Raw genomic sequence first — 18,914 nt, 5'->3', positions numbered from 1 at the left:
TATTCGCCACACATCAGTTTGCGCACGGGTTTTGTGAGGGTTATTTTTGCAGCTTGTGGACCAGATTTTGAAAGTCTGCTTCACTCTGCTGCTACTGTCAATGCAGCGGAATTTCCGTGCAGAGGGTCAACATGGAAATTCCGCGGTAATTCCGCTCTGTGTGAACGCCACCCAAGACAAGTGATAAAACTCTGATCAGTAGGGGCTCCTCTCCTTCCTCACCGCAGTGAAGAGGGGAATGAGTGGAGCAGTTATGCATGCACAGTGCCGCTTCCTTCATCTTCACCAGGACTGCTGGGGATTGTACTTGGCTATTTCTGTGAGCCCCATTGAAATGAATGGAGTGGTGCCACAGTTCCATTGTATCTCCACATCAGTGAGGAGGAAAGGGAGACATGGGACCCCCATTCTCAGGATCAGTTGAGGTCTCAGCAGTGAAACCCCACAGATCAGACTTATAACCTCTCCTGTGGATAGGTGAAAAAAAAAAAAAAGTTGATTTTAAAAATACCCCTTTAAGAAGCATTTTTCACTACTCTGCAGGATTTCCTCACAGCTGCCAAAAATAGCATTGTGACAGTTTCCCTAATGCAAGGCAACGGCTCAGACACCACTGATGTCTGTTTGATAAGGGTTCCGGTCATTTCATTAGTCGACTAAGCAATAAAAACTCCAAACAAAACGGAAACAAAAACTGAACTTTTGTCAAACTGGCTCCAAAGTGGTGTCCATTTTACTAATGCTTTCTTTCCCTCGATTTACATGCATTTTCTGGGAGAGTGTTTTTCTGCAAGTAGGCAGACTATCTGGGAGGACTGCTCTGTGGGAGGAGAGGTGTGTGTGTGTGTGTGTGTGTGTGTGTGTGTGTGTGTGTGTGTGTGTGTGTGTGTGTGTGTGTGTGTGTGGAGTCTTTAGGGAATATATGTACAAAAAAAAATTGCAACTTCTAGGTGAAAAGTACCTGTGAAATACTGCATGTGATTGAAGACTCCCAATTTTTTCCTCTTGGTATCTGCACAGAAAAAAAAATTTCATTGTGCCTCGGTGTAAAACTGAAAGTACAATACAGGCTTATATTAGAAAATTGGCATCTCGTTACAGATCTTTACACGATAGCCAATGGTGGAACTTTGGACCCACCTTCCACTTATGTAAGAATGATGCATGTTCGGTTTTGCAGTCCTGTTTACACCGAGCCCCATCAGGGTTTGGTGGCATTTTTGATGTATAGCAAGCTGTAGGATTTTTTTTTTTTGGATGGAGTGTGGAGGTACAAACAATTACGTGACGGAAACCTGGCCTACCCATTATACGCCAGGTAAATGGAGAAAACTGGGATCACCATTGTGGCCAGTCATTAGCTGCAGCGATCACACCTAAGGATAGCATTACTAGAACAGCGGGGAGGGAAACCTTAAAGATGCTGGAGACAAGGACTGCTACTGGATGATGACTATTGGCGCACGTGGCTAATACCTCACTAGAATTAACATGTCTGAGTGTAATTAGAAGATAAACTGACAGAAAAATGATCTATTTGAATGGAGCTGTCCTTTACAGCAATTAGTGTGCAATACACTATGGCACGTTTAGTGAATCAGTCCGTCCCATCTGCATTACTCAAACAGTCCAAGATAACTTGCAATCTTTACAACTAAGGTATCAATTGCAACACGGTAACTCAAGACTATTAAAGGAACACGTGATAAACAGGAAAAGTCAGATGCAAGATAAATGCAGTAGATTAAGTGATCCAGGAGGACATGTGACATCACTAGTCAACGGTCACAACAAAACTGCATACTTGCGAGGGCTGAACATATGGTCATACCATATTACGCGTACGAGTTTTACACCCGTAATAAGCTGTACAATATATCATAGGCGGCTATATTGCCACCAACACAAATTGCGCAAAACACATGCGCAAGACAAATCGCACCATGTTCTATCTTGGCACATACATGCGAAGATAGTACATGGCAATTGGTGGCACGCAGCCAGTATGCAATGGCTGCGTGTTACATGCCTATATCTTGCAGCCGCTACGCTGTGAGATATGCTCGTGACCCCGGCCTTAAGCACATACCGTGAATTGGCCTCCTTGCCGTCAAGTTTATACTAAAATTGATGACCCATCGTGAAGATTGGTGACCAACATCCTAATACCTGAAGAGACCTTTAAGAATCTGTAAGCCTAATATAACCCCACCCTGTAAAATTAAAAATGCAAAGATACGCTGCTAAATATTAAAGCAGTACACCAGGAAACATTAATGACTCATGAGAATTAGTCATCAGCGCAGGGTTTACCGTGGACCCCGACCTTTCAGAACACCACAACCCCCTTCAACACACATCTAAAGTGGTGCCTCCGTGTGTGGTTGGTAAAACCATCAGTGTGTTTTCCTGCAGATACCCTTAGGCCGCTCTCACACAGGCATTTTTTTTCCACAGCGTTCAGTGGGCATTTTCAACGCCCGCTAAAAACCTCTGAAAGGCCCCAGGTCTGCCATTGCAGATTGCCTGCTAAAAACTCTGCACTAAGCCCCAATTCATTTCAATGGGGCCTCTCAGACGAGGGTTTACTCATGCTAAAAAAAAAAAACACCATGTTCTATTTTCAGCTTGTGTTTTATGCTCTGCATCGGCTATTGAAATAAATTGGGTGCGTTAAAAACAAAACAGAATTCTGCAGCCTTTAGGATTTAAACAGTCGAAGAAGAATATCATCCCGCTGTACACAAGAGTAGAGTTGCTGATCTCTTCATTGTATTCTGTACAACTGGACTGAAAAAAATCAAGGACACAAAATTTGATATATAGTTTGCCCATTTAAGAGACCACACCCCCAAAGTGCAATGTAAAACACCCCAAAATTACAAAATTAAAGTGGATGAGTATGTCTAACCTTTATTAACCGTCATGAAGAAAATATGGATTTCAGTGCCCATGTGCTCTGGTGTAAGCCAAACCCTCATGGGGGCTGGAAGGGGCTGAATGGGACTTACCTCTCTGAGGGTTTAAGAAAAATAATAATCATCACACATGGTCTTGTGCTGGAGGTCAGCCACTTGGAGTGCACTATGCATGTGGACTGTAATTTCATGTGACTCCACACAAAGAATGGTAGCTTTCTTTTACCGTAGTTTCTCCCATTTCAAAATACTGCTTGTTGTGTATTAATACAGCATTGTCCTATACTCCCGTGTGACAACTTTTTTTTGTATATCTTTTGTACAAATCCATACTGCACTGCTACAACTTTTCTAGAATAAACCTATAATTTATAAGTCAGCCTTGTCCGTTTTAAAACGACTCAAACTCCGAAAATCATGTTTACAATTCATAAGTCCGGGTCTAGCTTATCGGTAATATTGCAACAAACTGGTGGTGGCAGCGTGTATTTGTGTCCCTATTGCAAAGCGCCTTAGTGGTTAGAACGGAACAGGGGTATGATCTGAGCTTCCACTTTGCAGGCATGCAAAAGCCCGGGAAAGCTGGGTACATATCCACCTGTATTCTAAGGACTCCATGCTTGCAGTACTGCTAGAGTGATCAATTGAGGCTCGGCCGTGACTGTTGGTGGCGGCAAGGCGTTCTGAAAAGTCGATCCGTGAGCAACTGGGGACAGAGGCGAGATCAATAGGTATCGTCCCCCCTCTTCTCTCTATGTGACACGCATGACCACCAAATGTGGATCAGTGACCCAATTTGTTTGTGGCATCTCCAGGAAGTGCTGGAGTTTGGTGAAATTTTGGCCAGGAGGCAGGGAGTCAAATACCACCTACATAGACGTTTTCTGTTAAATTCCAAGTGGTTTGTGCTATGGGAGGTTTTTTTAAATTAAGTAAATATGCCAGTGACCAATCTGCAATAAGAGACTCTTGAAGATCCCTTTTCCAATTAGTTTGGAAAGTGAATAAATGAAGGGGAAATCGCAATGCTATATAGGCCTTAGTGAGACCCCTAGCTCTTTTCCCGCACTTACAGAAAAAAATGATTCATATTTTGTAAGAGGGTTTGTAGTCGGAGGGTTAAGTGAGAAAGTGTCGTAATTGCAGATATTTATAAAATTCTTTATGTGGCAATTTAAAGAATTTCAAGATTTGTCCATCAAACCCTCTACTTTAGAAATATCTCTTGCACTCCAAACATGAAAGTTTATATCTGGATTATTTGAATCACCTCCAGGGGCATTTAGGAGATTTGAAGAGGGAGGACATTTTTTTCCCAGATGAAGTAGCAAATTTGGAATCGAATATAGGAATGTTTTTAGTTAATCTAGAGACCCATAAGAGATTTGCAAGTTTGGGGTACCTAGTCAGACTAGATTTGATATGAATCCAAGGCTTAGAAGGGTCATTCACCCATTAGCTTTTTAGTTGGTCAAGTAGCAAAGTGTAATAATATTGTTATATAAGAGCAACCAAAAAGCACAATCAGTAAACTTTGCATTCTATTAAGAATAGTATTTGGTACAATTACAGGGAGACTGCGAAACAGATATAAGATTTTGGTTATTAATAACATTCTGATGGTAGGTTAGTGTAGTTTTGAATATCTTTTTCCAGGAGAGATAGTAAAAGGGGTTGTCTCACGCCGAAACGTTTTTTTTTTAAATTCAATAGGCCCCCTGTTCGGCGCGAGACAAACTCAAGGGATGGGTTCAAAAAAAAAAAAAAAAAAAGTTAATTACTTACCCGAATCCCCGCACTGCGGCGACTTCTTTCTTCCTTTACCAAGATGGCCGCCGGGATCTTCACCCACGATGCACCGCGGGGCTTCTCCCATGGTGCACCATGGGCTCTGTGCGGTCCATTGCCGATTCCAGCCTTCTGATTGGCTGGAATCGGCACACGTGACGGGGCGGAGCTACGAGGACCAGCTCTCCGGCACGAGCGGCCCCATTCACCAGGGAGAAGACCGGACTGCGCAAGCGCGTCTAAAAACGCCAGAAGACAGCGAATTTAGAAGGCACCATGGCGACGTGGACGCTAGCAACGGAGCAGGTAAGTGAATAACTTCCGTATGGCTCATAATTAATGCACGATGTATATTACAAAGTGCATTAATATGGCCATACAGAAGTGCTGAACCCCACTTGATTTCACGAGACAACGCTTTGAGGCTGCATTCACACAAACGTATATCGGCTCGGTTTTCACGCCTAGCCGATATACGTCGTCCTCATCTGCAGGAGCAGGAACTGAGCACCCGCCCCCTCTCTGCCTCCTCTCCGCCCCTCTGCACTATTTGCAATGGGGAGAGGCGGAACGAGGGCAGGGCTAATTCTCTGAACTTAGCCCCGCCCCATTCCGCCTCCTTTAATTGCAAATAGTGCAGAGGAGCGGAGAGGAGGCAGAGCGGGGGCAGAGAGGGGGCGGGAGCTCAGTTCCTGCTCCTGGCTCTTCCATCCTCCCCCCCCCCCTGCAGATCAGGACGACGTATATCGGCTCGGCGTGAAAACCGAGCCGATATACGTTCGTGTGAATGCAGCCTGACGTGAACAGTTCCAACTTGGGTAATGAGTGGCAAGAAAATATCCAAATAAGGAATTAGTCCTTTGGACCATTTAAAGGATAGAGATTTTGCAGTTGTATTTGAGTGGCTCCAGGAACTCCCAGAGAGTTTAGGACTTAGAGGCATTATCCTTATAATAGCTTACCAAGCTAAACTTCTCAATTTCTGATATTGTGCTAAGAAAGTATTCTGGGCATATCAAACCAAGGATTACATCATTTGCAAAAAGGCCAATGTGATGTTTGAGGTTTCCTATAGTAATGCAAGACATGACTATGAATGAGCGAATCATATGGGCAAAAAGCTCTATCACCAAAGCAAATAATATTGGCGATAGTAGACACCGCTAACGTGTCCCAGGCAACATATTAAATGGGTTGGAGACTGAACTAGATGTGTAAGAGTATAAGGCCATTATGGAAGAAGTGAAGGGGCCACAAAAGCCGATTTATAACACCTCCTTGAGGTAACCCCAATGGACATGGTCAAATCCCTTCTCGGCATCCAAACTAAGAAGCTGACATTCCAAAAATAATGTCAATAAATCATTGTATGCTGTCAACTGTCTGACGTCCCTTGATAAATCCCATCTGATCCCTATCAAATTCGGCATAACCTCTGAAAGATCTATTTGCCAATATCTTAGTATATAATTGCATGGCCGTGTTTAAAAGGGAAATGGGTCTGATGTTGTGTGGATACTTTGGGGGTTGAACTGGGTTTGGGTAGGGTAATAAGTGCTTTCAACATTCCTGGTTGAGTATATCCTTAACTGGTGGCAATTTTGTTAAATACTATAGTTAGGCAAGGGGCTAAAGGTGACGGCTTCGTAATACTCATTTGTGTTGTCAGGCCCAGGCAATTCATTACATTTGGGAGTTGATGGCTTACAGGACTTCGGGAGAGTTAACCGGCTGGGATAGGGCATTCAACTCAACCGAAGAGATTGTAGGCAACCTACGTTTATTCAAGAATGAGGATATGTCACCGTGCGTGGGTTGGATAATAGAACTACTGTCAGTTAGATTATATAAGGATTTAGAATAGCTCGCTAATACATCAACAATGCCTTGGGGGGGGGGGGGGGGGGGGGGTCGAATATTTTGCTGTCTTGGATGAGGGGTAAACAAAGTTTTTGCTTGTTTCGCTAATATAGCTCCTGATTTATTACCATGTCAGTAGTATGTCATTTTCAGTTTCCTTAAAGCTAGGGTCCTGCTTGTAGATATTAAGGTCTTGGAAGTTGCTGATGTAAAGCAGATATTTCTTTGGTACCGAGGAGTAAGATGCTTCAGTCTATGTAACGTACAGAATTCTGTTTGCAACGATAATAAATCATTCCTACGTTTATCATAAAATGCTTGTGTTATGAAGTGGCCTCTTAGAAGTGCTTTGTGGTACACCATAGGGTAGAATCGGTGATTTCACCATCGTCATTTAGCCCGACAATCTAAAAGTGATTGTGATAAGGGAGGCTGTATTTTGAACATTGCAATATATAGTTAAGGACTTGGCGAATGGCAGATTAAATTGTTCCTGCATTGACGTTGCTATAGGGGCATGGTCTGACCAGGATACAGTGCCCATTATTGTAGAAACCTTTTTAAGGTTTTAATCTCTTAAAATAAAATTAATTCTACTATATACCATGTGAGGGTGCGAGAAGGTGGTGTATCCAAACTCAGTTGGGTGTTGTAGATGCTAAACATTCAATTGTAATAAAAGGGAAAATAGAAGATCGATCGATCACAGATGAATCCATTTAGGGCCAAAAGGGTTTTGTTAAAGTCACCCAGTAATAGTAGAGAGCCTATTTGGAACTGGTTTATAAATTTAAAGATTTTTTGACAACTATATATGTTGCCCAGAAATGGGAGCATACATGGAAGCTGCACTGCATTTGGTATTGATGGGGCAAAACAAAATGACGTATCGCCCACCGCCATCAATCTCTTTATGAAGAGAAGACGCAACGGTGTGTGATATAGATACTCCACATCTTTTATTCGTAGTGGGGGGGGGGGGGGGAACCTGAGAAAATAGTTTAATGGGCTAGTTTGATAATATCTTTAAGTGCGTTTCTTGGATGCATAAAATGTCAGTGCCAGTTATATGCGCCTCCCTTCATATCATTGATCTTTTAAAAGGGAAAGTTTAGACCCATAGCATTAACCAGTTAACTCTACAGGATGTACCTTTACATCCTGGAAGTAAGGGGTTTGTATGGAGGTCAGGGGTTGATCCCACTCCATACAATGGGAGTGCCATCTGTTTCTTACAGCAGACACCAGCCCATAACAGCTCTGATAAGCAGTGAAGCTGTTCGGGGCCATTAACTCTTTAAATACCACCAATTCTGACAGTGGCATTTAAATGCCCAGATGAATCGGTGCTATGCGGTTACCATGGAGGCTGGGGGCCTTCTGAAAGCTATGCCTGTGGCGTTGTTTTATAGATTGTCAGATTGCGGTATAATGTAGTGCTATGGTATTACATCATACTGCAGGGCCTAGGAAATAAAATTCTTTTTTTTTTTTAAAGTTTATTAAAATAAGAGTTAAAAGTTTACAACAACTTTGCCATGTTTATAATAAAATAATGTAAATAAAAACTTAAACATATTTGGCATCACCGTGTTCGTAATAGCGAGATGTATTAAAGTAGAACATTACATACACCGCATGGTGAAGGTAGTCAGAAAAAAAATAAAAATAAAATAAATAGTCATATGAACCGGAAAATAGTACCAATTGAAACTATAGGACATCCTGCAAGAAATGAGCCCTCTCACATCTATGCCAAGGGGAAAATAAAGTTATAGCTGTGAGAAGATGGCGGCAGAAAAATTTTAAAAAATTAAATCTTTCGGGGGGGGGGGGGGACCCCAAATTTTATATATATATATATATATATATATATATATATAAAGAATATCCTAAAAAGAAATAAAAAAAACCTGCTTCCTTAGAGGGGTTAATGGAGATTTTAAATACAATGATGGAGGATAGATCTATTCAAGCTAAAGAGGAATCTGAAAGGTCCACTTGCAAGGACCCCCAGCTTAACTCCACCCCTACCCCCAATTACAGCACAGCCAAAGGACAATTGTGCCTAGATACGACTCAGACCATTTTAGAAAAAACAATGAAGTCTATACACCGAACAGTGAGCTGTAAAACAGAGGCTAAAGAGATCAGCGTAAACGTATGTAATACCAGAGTTGTGTCGGTGAACTGGATTTACTGGTTACCAGTGAATTAACTGCCAGGGACGGCAAGTTAGGAGAGAGACAACCTATTTTGAGAAAAATCAGCTTTATAGGAATGCTATTTATTCCGTTTTTTTTAATATTCGAGCGAGGATCACTTGGGACATAGTTTATGTACACAATAGGCGCTTCTCAACCATTCCTCTTGAAGAGATTGGGGGATGGGGGGGAAACTTCTTTTCCCACTTGATGTAGGGAAATCCTGTAGGATAAGTTTCCATTCCTTGCAGAGTTGTAAGGCTTCCTCCGGTGATTGCGCAAGGAATTTCATTACATTTTTTTAGCAGGCTTCAGTGGGATGCCTGTGGACTTGGAGCCTCCATTCTGGAGTCAGAAGTGGTTATGGCAAAGAAACAACTAGCCAAAGATAAAGCACCAGGCATAGATAACATACCGGCAGAGCTATTGCTGCCAATACCAGTGAAATCCCATCACAGCGCTGTGCCAGGCAGTATGGGCATCCACACAATGGCCACATGACTGGAAACGATCTGCCTTCATTCCTCTGCCAAAGAAAGGCGACTCACAGAATTGCGTCGAACGATAGCCCTCATTCTGCATGCAAGCAAGATCCTTCTCACAGTTATAGAGGGAAGACTGAGATCAGTAGTGGAAGCGGCACTCACTGATGCGCAGCAGGACTAAGGCGAACACGTGGCACCCGCAACCGTATTGCAAACGTGTGATGGACCATTGAAAAAGCTTGAGAATACCAAAAAAATATCTACAAGTGCTTCATTGACTATATCAAGGCCTTTGACTGCGACGACCATAACAAGCTATGGCAGGCCCTACAAGAGCTGGGCATATAGGCACATCCAGTCAAGCTAATATCACTTTATACCAAAATCGAGAAGCCACTGTGAGAACACAGTATGGGGACACAGACTGGTTTGGGATCTGCAAAGCCATCCGACAGGGCTGCATCCCCCTCACCCTTCTTTTTTAACCTCTATGTGAAAAGGATCATGCGCAAAATTGACCTTGACGAATCGGAAATTGGGGTGAAAAGAGGTGGAAGAAACATCAACAATCTCCATTACGCAGATAACTCTGCTTGCAGAAACAGAAGCAGGTCTGAAGCAGCTGATATGCAAGATGAAAACTAAAATTTAAAAAACGGGCCACTACCAGAAGACAAAAATTAGGACTGCAAAAAAATGACCAAATTCAAAATAGACAACGAGGCCATAGAATGCGTGCGAGACTTCATCTTCTTTGGTTCGAAACTCGACCAAGATGCAGAATCTATGCCAGAGATAAAATATAGGATAGCACTGGGGCGATGCGCTAGACTAAACATGGCCAAAATGTGGAAAAGTAGGGAAATTGCAATTAAACGCAGGATTGTGCAAACCATAGTTTCCCCTATAGCCATGTATGGATGTGAAAGCTGGACTGCAAAATAAGCTGATAAAGGAGAATTGAAGAGAAGTCTAGAATAGCATAAGACCTGATATATCACTGGAGGGGATGAGGACTGTCTCAAGCTCACGTATTTTGGCCATATGAGTCACTAGAATCATCTATAATGCTTGGACAGATCAGCAGCAAAAGACAACCCAGCCACCAAAGAACACGATGGTTGGATACAGTCAATGGTTGATACAGAAATGGATATGCAACAACTGAAAGCAGTAGAAATCAAAAAAACATGGAGGGAGGTTGCCTGTACGGTCGTGAACGACTAAACAGCTACCAACAACATCCCACGGTAGTGAATCAGGGAGAGATTTAGGCTTAGTGAGGCTATGGAGGCCAATCGTTAGCTCATACTGGGTAGCATCAGGAAACAGAATAGTAAAAAAAAAAAACTCTGTAAAAAATTCCTTAAGTCCTTCAGCTAGATATGGGGCTGCTTGCTGAAGAAATCAGCATCAGTAAAGCCTCAGGTGGAAACGTTGAGTCGCTTACTGCTGGCAAACACTTCCACAAGAGGTAGATGGCCATGCGATGTTGTTGCTGGCCAGCGCCATTTCAGATGGTCTCGCTGGCTGGGAAGAACTTTCTAAGTTTTAGTGAGCTTTTCTTGTTCCATCGTCACCCTGGGTGTCAGCTCCATCAGGAGAGTAGGTAGTGAGAAATAGAATCGGTAAAGCAGGAACCTTCTCGCTGGTTTGTGCCGCTGTGGAACCATTTATACTGGCAGGGAGAGAGCATGCATCCTCAGACATGCGCCGCTGGCCACGCGCCCCACTGCAACATTTCTAAGCATATTAGTCACCTGGACCCTGGGCTACATATATATTTAAAGCCATGTATTTCACACACGCTTGCATACAACACATTAGGCTATACCTATACACACCCAGCTTGGCTCATTTGACTTGATTTGGGAAGTTGCCACATAATATGACATTTAGCATTCAGGTGGAAATGGCACATTTTGAACTGCATCATGACTACATTATTACTCAAGTATGTTCTGCCGACAATTATAAATATCTTAGCTATGCTATTAAACCAAAGTTACCTTGAATAAGTGTTGCAATTCTAGAGAAGGTCACAAGAGGAAGAACCAGAGGTCACATAATATACTTATGATGTAATGTGGAACTTACATTACTACTGCGGAATCAGGGAGAATATAAAAAGACACAGCGGATGACTTTGACAACTTGGCCTTCATGTATATTAGATGGGGGGAGAGAGAGACAATGAAGTGTTTGGTGACCTTGGGTGCAAATCTCACCCAGTTCTTTGATTGATGCATCAGACTCTGTAGGCTAGAAACATTACAAGCACAGAGAAAGTAGCTTTGCCTATACATCAGCTCCATATCTTTATGAACATGGCCTGTTCAGATCTCGGTGTCGCATTACCCCTCTAAATCAGCCGACACAGGGAGATATGTGGAGCCAACGCATAGGCCAGGCTGTTTCCACTGCACTTGATATGGTTTTCTAACCAACGGTATGGGACACGACAGTCAGCAGACGATGGGTGGAGACAAGAATGCTGGACGCTTTGTTTTTCTCAGTTCATTTGCATACGGAGCAAGAAAGTTTTAAACTAGTTTTCCTGGCATGAGCTGTACTATTAAAGGTTGTCCCGCGCCGAAACGGTTTTTTTTTTTTTTTAAACCCCCCCCCCCCCCCCCCCGTTCGGCGCGAGACAACCCCGATGCAGGGGTTAAAAAAACAAACCGGAGAGCGCTTACCTGAATCCCGGCGGTCCGGCGTCTTCATACTCACCTGCTGAAGATGGCCGCCGGGATCCTCTCTCTCTGTGGACCGCAGGGCTTCTGTGCGGTCCATTGCCGATTCCAGCCTCCCGATTGGCTGGAATCGGCACGTGACGGGGCGGAGCTACACGGAGCCGGCATTCTGCACGAGCGGCCCCATTAAAGACAGCAGAAGACCCGGACTGCGCAAGCGCGGCTAATTTGGCCATTAGAGGCCGAAAATTAGTCGGCACCATGGAGACGAGGACGCTAGCAACGGAGCAGGTAAGTATAAAACTTTTGATAACTTCTGTATGGCTCATAATTAATGCACAATGTACATTACAAAGTGCATTAATATGGCCATACAGAAGTGTATAGACCCACTTTGTTTCGCGGGACAACCCCTTTAATGCCACACAGGGACATGTTTAACCCTTAGTGACTATTCAGTCCATTTTGGACCAAATCACGCAATTTTCTAGCATATATCTAGCCTAAGACACACACAAAAAAAAATATTTCAAGGGCAGACTTGACGAACATGTCTTTTTCTGCCATCAATCTTCTCCGTTTTTAAGAGGACATCTGTCACCAGGTATACACCGCCCTGTCATGAAGGAGCACAAACTACACAGACTGCAGCTCTATATCACCGTTTCTTGCCATAATTTTCATAAAATGACCTAGCACTCGCAACCAAGCAAATCATGAGCAGCATGCTAACTATATGCTCCCGTCACCGATTAACTGCTTTCTAAGCATAGGAACAAAGCTGCCAATCAGCAGCAGGTGGGCAGGGACAGGCCACCATTCATAAACTTCAAGGACTCATCAGCACAGCAATACAAGGACTGCAGTGTTGGGATGTATAGAAGTGGATAAAACTGTAGTTTTGTAAAAAGTACAGCAATACATTAAGTGAGCAATATACCGCTGGAATCAGGGTCTCTGTCACTAGTTTACCTGGTGACAAATCGATGACTATTTACGCATAAAGAGTAACTGCAATATTTTAAGACTTCTGACATGTCAAAAAGTTTGGATCAGTGCGGGTCTGGCTGCCGAAACCCCCCACCGATTGCTGAAATGAAAGGCTGCAGCACAGACGAGCGCTGGACCCTTTAGGCTATCTGTTGGCTCTCGGCAGCTAAAAACAGACACATAGAATTTTATAGACCCGTGTCTTTAGCTGCCGAGAGCAGCCAACAGGGTATAGCGCTCGCCTGTGATGCAGCCTTTCAGTTCAGCAGCCAAACCCCTACTGATCAAAAAAACTTTTAACATGTTGCTCTGGCATACCAAAAAGTTGAGAAGCGCTGTTACTCTTTAAACAGGAACCTATCAACATGCAGCTTAGAGAAAAATCCAATATCAGCATTTACAAACTTATACAACAACTTCTGGAAGTTCTCAGAACTAAAGAGATGTGAGATTTAGTAGAGATGATGGGTCGAATATTTTCTAGAGTTTTTCCATTATTCATATAGTACCTACCAGAAAGCCTTTCCCCCAAAACAAAATAGTTGCTTACAGGCAATAACAGGTTACATTAAAAACTACATGTCAAAGACTTTCAAATCAAGCGAGTCAACTGAAGTTAGAGAATAAACATGACCCGGTTGTACACTCACCCATTGTAGTGCGCTTTCATTTTGATGAAGTCCTTTGATAAATCCATCTTTGATCCCATTCTGCTAGGCATTATATTAAAAAACTCCAGCTTTAATATCTTGTCTCCCGGGTGTGAAGGCTTGTGATAAACAGTTACAGCAGTAGTGATCCAACCAGACCGTGCGCCTGCACAGGGAACAAACAATGAATCACTATTTGCATTCCAGTACGTTTTATGACAGTGACAGGGTTAAATGACATTTATCAGGATGGAAGGAGTTTTCTCAAGTTATATTTATCTTCTGCGGACCTGCCCATTGCAAAACAAGAAATGTAATGGTATTTAAGGTTACCTTCCAGCTCGCCCATTACAGAACACATGTGATCTTATGGTAATTCAGAGTACCTTAGCACTCAACACATTGTATGTGAAACATACATTCAAGTTTCCATGCAGCACGATCCGTGTACTCGCATACATGGATATTCTTAAACAGTTAAAGGGCCACGCCGATGATTTTCATTTTATTCATTCCTTATGTAGCTACTCCCCAATATGTAAAAGTGAGCTAGCATTTCCTTGGTTAGTTATTTTTTTCCTGTCTGAAACTCATGGCCACTTTCTTTTCAGAAGGTCATGTGATCTAATTCTGAACAACTCCGATCTACTTGGGGTTACGGATTTATATTTGTCAGATTCTCAGTCTGTGTGATGCTGTTAAGTGGATCTACCACAGAAACGTCTTACAAGGGATTCAGACACTTCCATCAATTACAGATGATCACACAACTCTTGTCACACAGTTATACTAGAGGAGATCACAGCTCATCTTCCTGACTGTATACTTATAGTCTGTAGCTTATATAGGTGAATAGAGAAGATATTGATAAATAAATTGTATCCCCAGAAGGTGGTATGGTATACGCTAGGCAAGTGCTGTGCTGATGCGTCATGGTATGGTGTGAAATGTAAAGTTAAAAAAATAAAAAAAAAAAAAAAAACTCAAGTTGGTGCCTGATAAGCATCAGACAGGAGGCTACATTGCATGGAAGTGGCTGCAATACACAGACCTCCAGAGTCTGCCACTAAACTGCCACTGTTAGGGCTCCTTCACACTGGCGAGCGCGATGTCAGGCCACAATTCACGGCCCGATATCGCACTTACCAACATCTGAACGCCCCATGGATGCAATGAGTTTTCATGTGAAAAAAAAAAAACAGCCTCTCATCACTGTGGGGATGAACGGAATCCTCGCCATGGCCGTCACAAACGAACATCATTGTGTCTCAAAGGGCCATAAGTCTCCCATGCCCCATTGAAAAAACATGAGCACACAGGCAAGTTAAGAGTACATGATTGGGAAGGGAGAGACAGGGGGAAATCCTATCAGCCAAACCAGTAGTCAGCCATCAATCATTAATGGCCACCTTTAAGCTTGGTGCACAGCAGTGTATTTGGGGGTGGGGGGGGGGGGGGGGGGGGGGAATATGGGAAGGGTTATTTGTGTAATTCCACAGATATGTTTCCCTTATAGCCTATGAGGTTATACCCCGTGGATGTTATCCAATGTAATTTGTGTCCAAGACTCGTGTGTATCTCACAGTTTCAGCCAGTGCGCACATAGCCTTTGGCTGATATTACATGGCAGCGTTTCTACAATACAAAAATGCGGATTGCTGCCAGCACCTGCAATGATCAACTCCAACAGCATGCACACGTGCCAGCGACAATCAGTGACGTCCAGCATTCTGCAGGAGAGAAATGCTGTTGTATAGAAGCTGCCTTAGGCCGGCTCACATAACCTGGTTAGATGCCGCACGCTGGAGACTCGCAGCAGATTCTGGCTCCGAGCCCGGCCGGTGACCCTACATACGGTGCGTAATTGTATTGCGCAGGACCATGTACGCACACAGGCGATCATACACCGCACCGTTTTTTTTATTGGTCATATATCCAACGCCATGTACTTGTGGATATATCTGTGACCATAAAGCACACTGGACTATGGTCGCGGATGCGGTGGCAAAATAGAACATGAGGAGTTTTATTTTTCATGAATGACTTACCTAATTCCAACCCGCTAACGTAATGTATTCGATTGAACTGCATATTACTGTAGATCCTATGATCGCTGAATCCGCAATTCTAATCCGGCCATGCGAGACCGACCTTAAGCCAGACTCACAGGGACGTAGTTGCGCACACAATACCCAGAGAATACAATCCGCAGATTTCAATGGGTTTGTTCACATGTGAATATTTTAGTGTATGCCTTTTGTTCGCAAAAAAAAAAAGACACTTAATTTCCAGCACATTTGCTCAGGCAAACAACATATTGAAATCACTAAACTAATTGGCAATTTCAATGGCTCAGGCATCATTGACGTGTCTCGTTGCAAAAAAAGTATAGTAAAACATACGTATGTGTGTGCAGATATATGCATACGCTTGTCTGAATCCAGCCTTAGGCTGCGTTCACAAGAGCGTATATCGGCTGGGTTTTCACGCCGAACCGATATACGTCGTCCTCATCTGCAGGGGGGGGGGGAGCCTGGAAGAGCCAGAAGCAGGAACTGAGGCTCCCGCCCCCTCTCTGCCTCCTCTCCGCCCCTCTGCACTATTTTCAATGAGAGGAGGCGGGGCGGGGGCGGGGCTAAGGGGCCCGAATTAGCCCCACCCCCATCTCTTCATTGCAAACAGTGCAGAGGGGCGGAGAGGAGGCAGAGAGGGGGCGGGAGCTCAGTTTCTGCTCCTGGGCTCTTCCAGTCTCCCCCCCCCCCCCCCCCGCCACATGAGGACAACGTATATCAGCTCGGCGTGAAAACCGAGCCGATATACGTTCGTGTGAATGCACCCTTAGGGTGTGTTTAAACAGGGCGCAGTCGCTGAGGTCTTTTGGATTTGGTGTAGGGTCCAATCTTTACATTGCAAAGCCTGAAATCTGCTGTCCAAATTGACAGGTTGTGAATTTAAAGTCTGCAGCTTATTTCAGCTCCATTGCAGATTCCATGCAGAACCTTTCCACAACATGGATGATCTAGAGATCTATATTTTTTAAAGTCTTGTTCTGTAAAAGCGTGTGGGGATTTCGCAGCATTTACATCCTCTGTGACCAGACCCTCTGGCTGCTGTGAATGAGCTGCTGCAGAAAACCCAGAGAGAATACGCTCCCATGAACATACTCTTATGCTACATTCACACGGAATCGCATGCGAGTTTTGTGCATTGTGAGACACACAAATATGAACTCCATTTTTTTTAATGGACTTATTCACATGAGCGATTTTTTTTTCTCATCACAGCAATGCTGCAAAGAGATAAAGAACAATTTGCAGCAGGTTTCATCTTTTGATGTCCTTTCGGAACGCCTCGCCCATTGTTTTCTATACAACCTTTAAAGACATTGCATGGTACTCGCATGCAAGTGTGATATTCCCTATTGAAATCAATGGGAATCACTTGCAATCCTCTGATGCGCCCGACTATCACAACTTCACAGACACGATGCAAGGAATTTTTGAACGAAAGACACCTCGCAACCGCGTCAAACATACGTTGGCAAGAGCGATATCTGCAGGAGATTCTCAACCCAACATCGCGCTCGCCCATATCAATCCTTAGGCCACTCATACATGCGTTCAGTTAAACGCATCCAATCCTGGCTTGGTCTTCAAGCGGTGATCCAAGATCCCACATTGCCATTTCGGTTCCCCCCTCGGATGTCACCTTTACAGGCTACCCCAGCCCATTTACTGGACATCAAGTACTACAGCCAATGGTAAAGCTCAGCGCTCAATTGCTGAGCTCAATTATTACTTGGACCACCCATGAAAAAACGCATTAGGCCACTACAGTGACTTTCAGAAACTGACAGTTTTTAAGCGATCATTTTGCAGTAACTACTAAAGGGCTAATCAGCCCATTAGTAGCTAACTAGCTTCATTTGCATGTATTTAGAGAACAGCTGGTGGTAGTCTGTTCTCTAAATACATCACTATTGGTTTCCAGCAGGAGAGTGGCTGGAAGAAGGTTATCAGCGCTGCCTGCAGAGAACTCAGCATGCGGTCCGTCTTATCAGTCCAAATGGATTTTAAACCGAGCTGAACTCAGCAATAGACGAAAAGTGCACAATGGGCGCACATTTACACGCAACGATTATCGCTCAAAAGATGGCTTTTGAGCGATAATCACTGTGTGTAAAAGGGACTTTATTGTCTACAAGGCTAATGGGACAAGTTTTAAAACTCACTTTTCAATGAGATTACCCATAACAAGGAACTACCCCATTTAATCTTTGCACTAGAATTATCTTTGAGTTCTTCTAGCTTTTTATTTAGCATTTTAACAAGGAGTATATTTAATTAAGTCGGCACTGTTGGAGCGTACGACCTATACGCTCACACACTTGGATAAACTGCTCAAGTTTAAGGTTATAAACTAAGAAAACAAACTACTTGACAAGAGCCAAAAGAAAACAAACAAGGAAAACCTTGAGTAACAGGAACGCTTCCTCGTAAACAAACCGAGGTAATACCATATAATTACAGGAGATTGTAGTAAGAGTGCTGGTTGTAGGCAGCCACAGAAACTATCGCTGCTCAGAAGGCTACTTAACCACTTCTTACCCAAGACAGTTCCTCAAATCCAATGGGTTTGCTTTATATGGTAATAACTCTGGAATGCTAATTAAGTCTTCAAGCCTTTCTGAGATTGGCTTAAAGAAGGTGTCATTAAAAACAAACGCACACGCGCTATTTGAATTGCGTATTACGCACGTACAATAAGCCGTACATCAGAGCAATTCAAATACATTGATTTTCATTAGTTTCATTGCATATAATAGGCAGGTTAAAAAAAGGAAAAAAAACAACAACAAAAAAAAAAGAACGCAGCAGGTTTTATTTTACAGCGTATTATGCACAATAGAGCCCCATTGTTTTCTATGGGTGCATACAAAATCTTGTACATACGCAGTTACATTGCGTATGTGTAGCATTTATACACAAAATCGCTAGGCGACAGAGCAGGAAATTAAAAAAAAAAATTAAAACAGGAAGCCTGCGCATGATAGCGTGTGATACATTGTCATGCGCAGGCAAAAAACAGTGCCATACGCGGGTGCACACGGCGGTAAGACGCAGCGTTATATACAGTGTTACCACACGCTTGTGTGAGCCCGCCCTTCTATCTATGGTACATTTTAGATGCCATATTTTGCATTCAGAAAAAAATATCCTAAACCTAGAGGAAATTAGCATTTTTCAAAACTTGACAATTTCTGCTTGAAATACAGATAGTCGCACACAATATTTAAACATTCGCCATACGCACAAGTTATGTCGGC

At 43.2% G+C, this 18,914-nt stretch overlaps 1 protein-coding gene across 2 annotated transcripts in view; it reads right to left on the bottom strand.

Moving 5' to 3' along the window:
* The window catches only part of PRKCZ (protein kinase C zeta), a 196,715-nt gene that overhangs the window by 173,793 nt on the left and 4,008 nt on the right, over positions 1 to 18,914 (bottom strand). The window contains exons 2-3 of one of the 2 annotated variants that reach the window (XM_066606840.1): positions 13,589 to 13,754; positions 962 to 1,012 (exon numbers count right to left, since the gene is read on the bottom strand). In XM_066606840.1, the coding sequence (XP_066462937.1) occupies positions 962 to 1,012; positions 13,589 to 13,659 (122 nt within the window). In that variant the 5' untranslated portion in view covers positions 13,660 to 13,754. The remainder of the gene's footprint in view (positions 1 to 961; positions 1,013 to 13,588; positions 13,755 to 18,914) is intronic. The other variant, XM_066606841.1, reaches the window with a different exon arrangement.

The sequence above is a fragment of the Eleutherodactylus coqui genome, chromosome 6 (genome assembly GCF_035609145.1).
Source record: "Eleutherodactylus coqui strain aEleCoq1 chromosome 6, aEleCoq1.hap1, whole genome shotgun sequence".
Lineage (NCBI taxonomy): Eukaryota > Metazoa > Chordata > Amphibia > Anura > Eleutherodactylidae > Eleutherodactylus > Eleutherodactylus coqui.
Note: the sequence above shows the minus strand (reverse complement) of the source record. Positions and strands in the feature narration are given on the sequence as shown.